Source organism: Ylistrum balloti, unplaced genomic scaffold, assembly GCF_031769215.1.
Source record: "Ylistrum balloti isolate Yb309-2 unplaced genomic scaffold, AGI_CSIRO_Ybal_v1 Utg370464, whole genome shotgun sequence".
Classification (NCBI taxonomy): domain Eukaryota; kingdom Metazoa; phylum Mollusca; class Bivalvia; order Pectinida; family Pectinidae; genus Ylistrum; species Ylistrum balloti.
Window position 1 is genome coordinate 215,913 of NW_026782306.1, and position 11,834 is coordinate 227,746.

At 32.5% G+C, this 11,834-nt stretch overlaps 2 protein-coding genes across 2 annotated transcripts in view; one reads left to right on the forward strand and one right to left on the reverse strand.

Annotated features, from left to right (window-relative positions):
- LOC132555225 (condensin-2 complex subunit G2-like) overlaps positions 1-8,061 on the reverse strand; it is a 59,695-nt gene extending 51,634 nt beyond the window's left edge. Inside the window, exons 1-2 of the mRNA XM_060219574.1 lie at positions 8,015-8,061; positions 7,338-7,705 (exon numbers count right to left, since the gene is read on the reverse strand). Of these exons, the coding sequence (XP_060075557.1) occupies positions 7,338-7,705; positions 8,015-8,061 (415 nt within the window). The remainder of the gene's footprint in view (positions 1-7,337; positions 7,706-8,014) is intronic.
- Positions 8,062-9,280: 1,219 nt separating this feature from the next.
- Positions 9,281-10,261, forward strand: LOC132555241 (membrane progestin receptor gamma-A-like). Its single transcript, XM_060219590.1, has one exon. It carries the CDS (start codon positions 9,281-9,283, stop codon positions 10,259-10,261), a length of 981 nt encoding a protein of 326 aa, XP_060075573.1.
- The last annotated feature ends 1,573 nt before the right edge of the window (positions 10,262-11,834 follow it).

Sequence of the window (11,834 nt, forward strand, 5' to 3'; positions counted from 1 at the left end):
GACAAAGGGATTAGTGGGACAAAGGGATTAATGGGACAAAGGGATTAGTGGGACAAAGGGATTAATGGGACAAAGGGATTAGTGGGACAAAGGGATTAATGGGACAAAGGGATTAGTGGGACAAAGGGATTAATGGGATGATTTGACTAATAAGGTACCGGTAAGGCTCTCTTACACAGGGTCTCAAACTCAAGTCAACCACAGTACTGAGAACTTATCAGCTGTATGTATAACACCCCTACTTCCATAGCTGTGTGCTCATGGCAGATGTGAAATGATATGCCATTGATAGTAGTCAGTTTCAAATCTATTAAAAAAATTGCCATAATATTGTTCTGATTTCAAACTAGCTGTTTTATTTCATTGCAGATTAATTGTCTTTGTTTCGAAAGGCTTGAATAATTATCTTGGAATGAATTATAGATATTTTGATAACATTTTCTGTAATTGCAATTAAATTGTGAGTTTTAACAAATATGTATTGTATGATCACAAATATAACACTAATTAAACATTAGATGTGTCCTTCCAAAGCTATTTTTAATTTGAATGGACCAATTATCTTGTGATCAACAATTTAGATTTCTAGAGAGATATTCAACTTCAAATTACAGGATTGGCTGGGTTATAATTACATAATTCATGTGTAAAGTTCTATGTTATAAAGTTTGTTGTATACTGATATCAATCACGCCTGCCCAGGACACATGGGGTGTAAAGTAAGGTGGAATGAAACCTAATGACCTTGAGAAAAGTCAGATGGTAAGGAAGGTTACCATTTTCTTCTCTGAATATTAGGTGTGGAGTTTAAGTTTACTTTGTAGTTGAACTTGATACATTTTTTTGAGTGTAGAATTTTTTTAGAGATGTCACATGTACTATATGTATGATTTTTTATCATCATGGTTCGTTTATAGACTATGAAAACAATCAATGTTTCTACACAACAAACATCTCATGTTATACAGTACTAAGTAATTTGAAAATTTTCCAATGAAATCCTGTAGATTTATAGGTAGTATTTGAGGGTTATTGTGGCAGAAACAAGATGTGTTTATGAAGCACCATGGTCCACATGCAACAGTATTCTGAAGTGGGACATTAAAACTGTACTGTGTAAAGCATGTGATAATTGCATGCATACTTTATGAAAAATTTAGGTCTTCATTGTAGTAATATTTTTTTTTCAAATGTAGGTCAAAAGTCACCATCAAGGTCACATAGCCAAACATTTTGGTACCACCAAGAAGGTCTTTTCACAAGGAACACACATGCTAACTGTGAAAGCCCTACCTCTTACAGTGAAATAGTTATGGGCAATGTCAATGTTGGCAACAGACACCACAAAAACAATGTGCCCCCGATTTATTGATGTAGGGACATAACAAATCTGCATGATTGGTCAGTTGACCTAGTGTGATCTACTTATAATTGTTGTGGTGACCAGCGTTTCCTTCACTGAACCAACTATTAATAAAATGTACACACTATGTAACTCATGTCAAATCAATCACAGCCCAAGGTATTTTGTTAAAGGTAGATTTTAATCTGAAAATAAAAATACTGAAAAGGTTAATCGCCTCCCCAATAGCTGGGGATATCTTGAAATAGGGTCTCAGTGTAGTTAAGTTTGGGGCTTCCATTGTGAACAGCAAGTGGGAGGCCCGTCACACGTTATCTAGAACAATTAGAGTAAAGTATCATACAGCTATGGTAGGACCGATTTGTCTGTCACTCAGGTTCCCGAGAAACACCAATCAATATACTAAGTGACCTTTGAACCACTTAGGGTTTGTTTTTGTGGAACCCTATTGATAATGAACAAGTCGATATCCTTTCATGTAAGAGATCCGAGTCGATTGAGGGAGTTGGTTGTGACGACAAAGTATGTTTACGTCCAAATACTAACCTGAAAAAGCTCATTTATTGATTAGGTGGTAGACATACCTGGCAGTCAATCATCCACGGTATTAGTACACATATAAAGATACAGTTATGGTTCAGTGACTTTCCATTTAAGGTAGTGTATTATTTATCAAGAAAGTATTCTAAAAAATTCTCTCTAAAGTTTTGTAGTGAAGTTAGACTTCAATGAAAATTGTTCAGTGTCATTTAGCAATTTAAAAGGAAGAATGAAAGACAGTATAAGGTTTGTGTAGATATTGCCCTCCGACTTAGTGCAGTGGTCGTAACGACCCTTGAAGTATTGATTTTCCAGTTTGATATGTCTATAATGTTGGGACAACTCTAAAGTTTGTTTACATGCTGCCATGGTTACTGTACAACAAAATACATAACATATTTTTAGTGATAAAGAATGATAAGGAAGTGAACTGAAATTTGATTTGTAAGATACACAGTCACATATACAACATCTTAGCTACTAGATTATAACAAACATTTTGTACTTTTTCTTAGTATTACTGGGCCAATAATCTGTCAAAAATTAGAGAGATATACTCTGAAAGGTCTGGCTGATTTTTGTTATCATAAAGTCACATTCTGAATTACTGTGCGTTATCTGTGGCAAGATGTGGATGTTATTAAAACACACTGGAAAACCACAGACCGGACAGCCAGACAGACATGTGTCATGAACCCTTCACCACCACATCACTTTTTATTCCACTGGCCTTTAACAGATTTGAATCAGTCACTGCACTCAATATTTTTAAATTCTCTTTGTAGCTTATTGTAAAATCATTTCATGATTTCTGTTTTTTTGTTTTTTTGTTGTTGTTTTGTTGATTTCATGGGTTAAGACTCTTAACCCACGAATTCATATGTCCATGAACTGTTTAAATCAGTGTGGGTACTCTTAATCCACAGTTCATATGCCATGAACTGTTTAAATCAGTGTGGGTACTCTTAACCCACAAATTCATATGCCATGAACTGTTTAAATCAGTGTGGGTACTCTTAACCCACAAATTCATATGTCCATGTTTGTTTTTCTGATTTTTTTTTACAATCACTAGTACACTTATCATCAGAGATTTATCAACACCAGATAAACACAGAGATTTATCAACACCAGATAAACACAAAGATTTATCAACACCAGATAAACACATACCGAGATTTATCAACACCAGATAAACACATACAGTGATTTATCAACACCAGATAAACACAAAGATTTATCAACACCAGATAAACACATACAGAGATTTATGAACACCAGATAAACACATACAGAGATTTATGAACACCAGATAAACACATACAGAGATTTATCAACACCAGATAAACACAAAGATTTAACAACACCAGATAAACACATACAGAGATTTATCAACACCAGATAAACACATACAGAGATTTATCAACACCAGATAAACACATACAGAGATTTATCAACACCAGATAAACACATACAGAGATTTATCAACACCAGATAAACACATACAGAGATTTATCAACACCAGATAAACACATACAGAGATTTATCAACACCAGATAAACACATACAGAGATTTATCAACACCAGATAAACACATACAGAGATTTATCAACACCAGATAAACACATACAGAGATTTATCAACACCAGCTAAACACATACAGTGTGTATGATCTATTACAGATGTGTATATGAGGCATTAAATCTAATAGGGATGTATAACACCGCACAGAGGAATGTTGACAGTATTTGAATTTCTGTGGTGAAGTCACAAGATTTGTCACATAATGTCTAAATATAGATCTATATAAAACCTTATACATAACATAATGAGCTGTATGATGCTTGTGTATAAGGACTTACATTTCCGGTTTCCTTTAAATTTTCAGTTTATGTAAGAGTTTTTAGAAATCAAGAATTTGACAGGTAAATTGTATATTATTTATCTTATCTGGTATAAAGATAAATAAAATGTTAATTTTAACATCAATTCTTAGTTGGCGGTTACTTATTATGTACTTTTCAATACAAATATGAGAAATCAAAACAAGAACACCCGATGTCTTGCTCTGAAAATCATTGGACTGTAATAGATGTAAGCAATACAATATATTAGGGTCCCAATTCATTTAAATTTTATGTTAAGTGGTTGTAGAAAAAAAAGAAAGAAATCCGGGCCAAGTTACTCCAGGAAATTATCCTACACCCTGTGTACAGTATATACTAGGGAAGTGTTATGAGCACACCTTGACTACCTGTACATAATCATAGGTGTATTCATTACCTGTCCTAGTCACAGCTTTTTGCTGGATTGGTCCTGAATTGTCACAGTTACCTGTAAGTATATTGCTACTTGAAACATCACATTTTTGTTATGCATTTTTTTTTATGTTTATAGTTAAAATTATTTTTTTGTCTTCAGCTTTGTATAAAGTAGAACGGCAACCTGTGTTACAGATTTCATGAGTGGAGATTAATGTTGGTTTGGATTTTTAGTTCAGGTATAAACGGTATGTGTAAGTAAATGGTATATTATCAAACAATTTACTTCATAGAGTTTATTGTAAACACTCAGGATTTAAATGGAACAACTGGCTAATTGTTTAGAATGAAACACACAGTGACTATATTCCACAGTGGAATTGATGGTAGACAGGTAGATAAGGGTCGTCTCTGGTAGCACCTCAGAGACCAGGCAGTTGATGATGTTTTGATGATCTACATCAGGACTCCAATCACTTCAGTATCATTAGATAAATATGACTTCAGTATCATTAGATAAATATTATTTCAGTACCTGATAAATATGACTTCAGTATCAGATAAATATCACTTCAGTACTTGATCAATATTATTTAATTATCAGATAAATATGAATCCAACACCAGATAAATATTATTTAATTATCTGATAAATAAGACTTCAGTACCTGATATATATGACTTCAGTATCAGATAAATATTATTTAATTATCAGATAAATATGAATCCAACACCAGATAAATATTATTTAATTATCTGATAAATAAGACTTCAGTACCTGATAAATATGACTTCAGTATCAGATAGATCTGACTCTAGTACCAGATAAATAAGATTTAGATATAAGATAAATATTATTTAATTATCTGATAAATATGACTTCAGTATCAGATAAATATTATTTAATTATCAGATAAATATGAATCCAACACCAGATAAATATTATTTAATTATCTAGATAAGACTTCAGTACCTGATATATATGACTTCAGTATCAGATAAATATTATTTAATTATCAGATAAATATGAATCATCTGATAAATAACACTTCAGTACCTGATAAATATGACTTCAGTATCAGATAAATATTATTTAATTATCTGATAAATAAGACTTCAGTACCTGATATATATGACTTCAGTATCAGATAAATATTATTTAATTATCAGATAAATATGAATCCAATACCAGATAAATATTATTTAATTATCTAGATAAGACTTCAGTACCTGATATATATGACTTCAGTATCAGATAAATATTATTTAATTATCAGATAAATATGAATCATCTGATAAATAACACTTCAGTACCTGATAAATATGACTTCAGTACCTGATAAATATGACTTCAATATCAGATAAATATGACTCTAGTACCAGATAAATAAGATTTTGATATAAGATAAATATTATTTAATTATCTGATAAATATGACTTCAGTAGCAGATAAATAAGGCTTCATTACCTGATAAATATGACTTCAGTATCAGTTAAATATTATTTAATTATCAGATAAATATGAATCCAGCACCAGATAAATATTATTTAATTATCTGATAAATAAGACTTCAGTACCTGATATATATGACTTCAGTATCAGATAAATATTATTTAATTATCAGATAAATATGAATCCAACACCAGATAAATAATATTTAATTATCTGATAAATAAGACTTCAGTACCTGATAAATATTACTTCAGTACCAGATAAATATTATTACATAATAAGTCATTGTAAAATTTTCTAAGGTAATGATTTATTTGTTATATCATGTACCTGGTACTACAGCCTGTATACTTCCTTGATAAACACACTTTATATTTGTACAGTTTATATCTAGGTATCAACAAACCTTAGAAATGACATTCTTGTTACAAGTAATAATTTGAGGGAATGTCATGGCAGTGCATTATCACATGAATGACATTTGACAAGATAGAATTTCAGGGTTATCATATAAAAGGAAGTTATTGTAATGAAACATGTCTTTAAAAGAATAATTTAGTAAAGATTGAAAACTAGTTGCTCTATGTTTTATGCTTCCTCAAAATTTTGATAGAGTGTTTTAATGTCAAAAAGTGAAACTGAAATTGTTCAGGTCAACATTATAAAATGATCGGCTAATGACACTTTATGTGTTGATGGGCCATTATGATTGTAATGTTAATAATTCCACATGGTCCCTAGTTGTGCATGCATTTAATTTTGAGAATTATCAGTGAAACAAATTGTCAGACAGGTGCCATTTCAGACAGTTGATTTTTGTTATTGTTGTTTCTATTGAAGCACTGGAAGGCTATTTTTCAAACCAATATGTAGGTTCCCCTTTGTCCCTACTTTTTCCCATTCAGTTTAAAGTCAGTTCATTATCAATGTTTCCAATTGATCCTAGTTGTGCCCATTCAATTATTAGACTGACTTTTGAAACAAAATGACCAACAGGCAGCCATCTTGGATTTTGACAATTGAAATTTTGAAAGTCCGAAGTTGTAAGAAAAGGAGGGAAAAATTTTTTAAAAAATAGAGAAAAGATCATTCTTGCATAGAACCAATAAATAAAATAAATAAATAAATAAATAAAAAATAGATCTTTTAAAGACGATACCAGAAGCCCTTGGGAATATCTCGTTACGTATTTATGAAGATGGAAACATATATTACTTACACAGTACAGTGTAGAGTACATTGATCTGAGTTAGATTAACAGATCCTGTTCGACTGTTTGTCATCCATATTCAGAAATATATTGGTGTTTGTACTTTGGAGGTATATAGAAATGACCCAGTTTCACCTGTATAAGTAACATCATGTAGCAAACGTTCATGTCAATCAATATATTGATACGGGCTTCAAACGTTTATATCAATCGATATATTAATACGGGCTACAAACTTTCATGTCGATCAGTATATTGATATGGGCTACAAACTTTCATGTCAATTAATATATTGATACAGGCTTCAAACGTTTATATCAATCGATATATTGATACGGGCTACAAACTTTCATGTCAATCAATATATTGATACAGGCTTCAAACGTTTATATCAATCGATATATTAATACGGGCTACAAACTTTCATGTCAATCAATATATTGATATGGGCTACAAACTTTCATGTCAATCGATATATTGATACCGGCCACAAATATTTATGTTTTGTTACCTAGCCAGTCATTCTGTCTATTTCTTTGTTGATAATAAGTCAATGATCTAGCCATTTTGTAATATATAGAACTTGCAGGGATTTTCAGCTGCTTTCCCTGCTGTATTTTCAGCTGCGTTCCCTGCTTTATTTTCAGCTGCTTTCCCTGCTGTATTTTCAGCTGCTTTCCCTGCTGTATTTTCAGCTGTGTTCCCTGTTGTATTTTCAGCTGCTTTCCCTGCTGTATTTTCAGCTGCGTTCCCTGTTGTATTTTCAGCTGCTTTCCCTGCTGTATTTTCAGCTGCATTCCCTGTTGTATGTTCAGCTGCATTCCCTGCTGTATTTTCAGCTGCGTTGCCTGTTGTATTTTGAATCCATGAAGTGTACTCCTGATAATATAAACCAGGTATACAAGTATTGCATTTCACAAATTTTTGGGGTTTTGTACTATCATTAATTAAGAGTAAAATAAGCTTCCCAGATTCCAGTTTCCTGTAAACAGTAAGCCAGAAGTTTCGAGATCCTGGGACCAGCGAGAGAAACATTTGACCGATATATTGTATCTTGATTAATATAACACCACAGTGTAGAGTCTTTCTCCAGAACTATTGGAGAGCTGGTATCCCTCTCTTACCCAGTGCTTTTCATCCAAAGATTAACAATATTCATGAAGACTTAAGGGTGTATGCTACCACCACCTTTCCACAATAGTTCCAAACTTAATTTTATTGGCCGGGTTGCCCATAGTGCAAATCCGGATTATAGTATGGTGAATGTCGGGTGCACTGCTGGTGGGTGGGTGGGGAAAAGGGGTACCAGTTTTGTAGAATCAACTCCTCCTAGAGTTTTTGACGTAGACACTTGAAACTTTGTAGGATGTTTATGTATATGTTGAAGATGTGCACCTATTAACATAGGATTCATTCTGGAAGTTTTTTCTTGATTTTCCAAGCTTTGGAACTGAGTCATTTTCAACAGTCTGGCTTGGAAAATCCAAGATAGTAGCCTTTGCCTCTCACTGGTTGAGACGTTGTTTTGAGCACGATATATAACATTGCACTTATCCCACAACCTATCCAATTGTGGCTTTGCCCCATTTTGTTTTATAAATGTAGTGATTTTTTCAATTTTTTAATCAAAAGCATGAAAAGTAAACAAGAAATGCTATAAATGATTGCAATCTGTTTAAACATAGATAATTTATATGTTTTCACTAATCAGATGTGTTAAAGAGGAGTTAAATCATACTAGAAGTAACTAGTTCTAGGTAGAGTTTGTGTGTGCCATACACTTCTCAGTAAAGGGAGATAATGCTAAACATCACAAATATATTTGAGGATGTGGCAGATCTCTAAAGATCTAACTCAAACTCACATTTTTGACCTCAGCAGATATGGTAGAATTTATCTTTAAGGGAAATAACTCTTATCAAATTGCAGGCTTATTGTACTTATGGAAGGTACTAGAATTCATAAAATCTCTTGAGACCTGTGCTAACTGGCTGCTAAAAGGCTGTTAAATAATTAATAATAATTTATTTGCATGTGAAGATAAATTAGCTTGAAAGAAACGTGATTTAAGATATATGTATGATAAATGACATGTAATGTGCGACCATTAATAAATGTTATTATTATGGCCATGGAAACAGAAATGTCTAGTAGTCAAATCGACAAATTTTTTTCAGTTGAAATTAAATTGTTATCAGTATTGTAAAAATGCAACATGTTTTGTAAAATATGCATTGTATTTCTTGTGATTGCATTTATCATTGATATAAATGCCATATCTCTACACTCCAAAATGGTGGAATAAATCAATAAATTGACTGATCTTTTGTTAAATTTGGTGTTAACGAAAAATAAGTTATTTCATGTAATTGACAACAAATATCAAGTTATATATGCAACCTGCAATTTAAAAATTCTGTTTTATGTATTTTCAGGAACTGAATCAATAACATGATGTCTTCCATGGGGTTGAGTGGACCAATCTACACTGTTCATCAAGTGCCAGAACATTTCAAGGAGCATTTCATTGTGCGTGGCTACCGCAATCCCAAGAGCACAGCAAAACAGTGTATCCTCAGTGTCTTTGATGCCACAAATGAAACATTTAACTTCTGGACACACTTTCTCCCCTCCTGTTACTTCGTTTGGGTGCTGAAGGGTTTGTCCGAGACCCTCGACTTCAGAAATGATCCGTACACATGGCCATTGTTGGCGTATATGTTCGTGGCTGTGATATTCCCTCTGGCTAGTGCCACTGCTCACACATTCAACACTATGTCCGAAGAAATGCGCCATTTTTGCTTTTTCCTCGACTATGGTGCACTAAGCATTTTCTCACTAGGTGGCGCTATTGCATATCGTGCATATTCATTTCCATCTGTGTTGGTCGATACATGGTTTGGACATAACTTTATCTTCATCGCTACAATGATTTCTGTGATTGCTGTTGTACTGTCCTGTCAGACAAGATTCATGAAACTGAGTTTTTTGCGTAATTTTATACGACTTGGATCTTTTGGCTTTTCATACCTGTTCGATTGTACTCCAATAATGTACCGTCTGATATTTTGTTCTCCCGAGGAATGTGCTTTACCTTCGCAATCCCAGCATGCAAGGCAGTTTGTTTTTGCTTTCAGTGCTGCAATCTTTTTTGCAACACACTTTCCAGAGCGTTTTTACCCAGCAAAGTTTGATATTTTCGGCCACAGTCATCAGCTTTTCCATGTGGCTTCTATTCTGGGAACCATGGACCAAATGCAAGCCATTCTACATGACATGGTGGATCGACGTATGCTGCTTCAGGACAGTTGGTGGTTTCCATCATTTAGTGGTAGTGTCGGTGTCATTGGTGCTGTGATGGCAATTAACACTTGTACCATTGCCTTTTTTTCGTTACGATTAAGAAGTTTCGTGAAATCAACGAAATCATCTTGATCATCATTCCAACATTAATGCAATGAATTTGCTGAATTTGTCAGAAGGCAATATTGTGATACATAGAGTTTATATTCCATTGTAAGATAATTCCTTTTTTATACAAACTTTTATTTTGTACTATGTTTGTGATAGACCTCTCTGTGTTTCTTAGTCTACTCTGACTTTAATAGAAATGTCAACATTTGTGATTTGTCTTGATGTCACAACAAGTGGTTAGATAGGGTTAACTGATACTGAATCTCAATTTATACAATGTATTTAAAGAATCAATTACTATGTTAAAGATCATTGTCAGCAACATATATTCTGAACTATGTTGAGGATATTTACTGAAAAATTGATTAAATTGAGTATTACATTGACCTTGGAATTCCGAGGATGTTTGGATAGAGAAATAGATAGAAATTGATATGTTGATATATCATTTTGTCTAATTGTATGAAAATTGTTACTTTTTTTTCTGCTATGTTAAGAAAATGAATGTTGAAATTACCTGTTATTATTATAATATTATTTACTTCTCATGAATATTCATCATATTGTGATTTTACTTCTCATGAATATTCATCATGGAGTTTTTTTTTTTTTTTTTTTTTACTTCTCATGAATATTCATCATAATGTTATTTTACTTCTCATGAATATTCATCATAATGTTATTTTACTTCTCATGAATATTCATCATAATGTTATTTTACTTCTCATGAATTTTCATCATAATGTTACTTTAATTCTCATGAATATTCATCATAACATATACCAGGTAGCTACAGTTTTTTTTCTACAAAATTCACTTCTTGTATGACTGTAACCACATGATCACATTGTTTATAGATACAGCAGTACCTATAGCTCAATAAACATCGTAATCAACTTTTCATTATTGATAAAAATAGCAATACATATGGGCAGTATCACACAAAATAATAGTGTGAATACACAAAGCTTTTACTGTAGAACACTGTTACCATAAACACTGTTACTATGAAACAATTTTGCTACACAATTTTAAATACTAAACAATGTTACCATACAAAATGGTAATTTGGAACATTGTCAAAATGCAAAATTTTTACTACTGAACATTGTAACTACACAATTTTTACCACTGAATGTCATTACCATACAAAATTGTTACTATAGAGAAATGTTACTAAGCAATGTTGTTACTATATACAAAATGTAATTCTGGAAAACCACTACTGTATAAATTATGGAACATTGTTACTATGCAACCTATGTTACCATAAAAAATTGTAACTATGCAACATTGAATTTGTATCAGTGACTGCTATCAGGGAACATTGTTACACAGTCTAGTGTTACTAGATAATCTTGTTACCATAGACTTAGCTATGTGGGAACATTGTAACACAGTTGAGTGTTACTAGATAGTCTTGTTACTAAGACTTAGCTATCAAGGAACATTCTTACACAGTCTCATGTTACTAGATAGTCTTGTTACCATAAACCTTGCTATGGGGGTACATTGTAACACAGTCTAGTGTTAATAGATAGTCTTGTTACTGGAACATTGTTACATAGTCTTGTGTTACTAGATAGTCTTGTTA

What these genes read in the sequence shown, in the direction of transcription:
- LOC132555241 (XM_060219590.1), top strand. Translation starts at nt 9,281, where the DNA reads ATGTCTTCCATGGGGTTGAGTGGACCAATCTACACTGTTCATCAAGTG.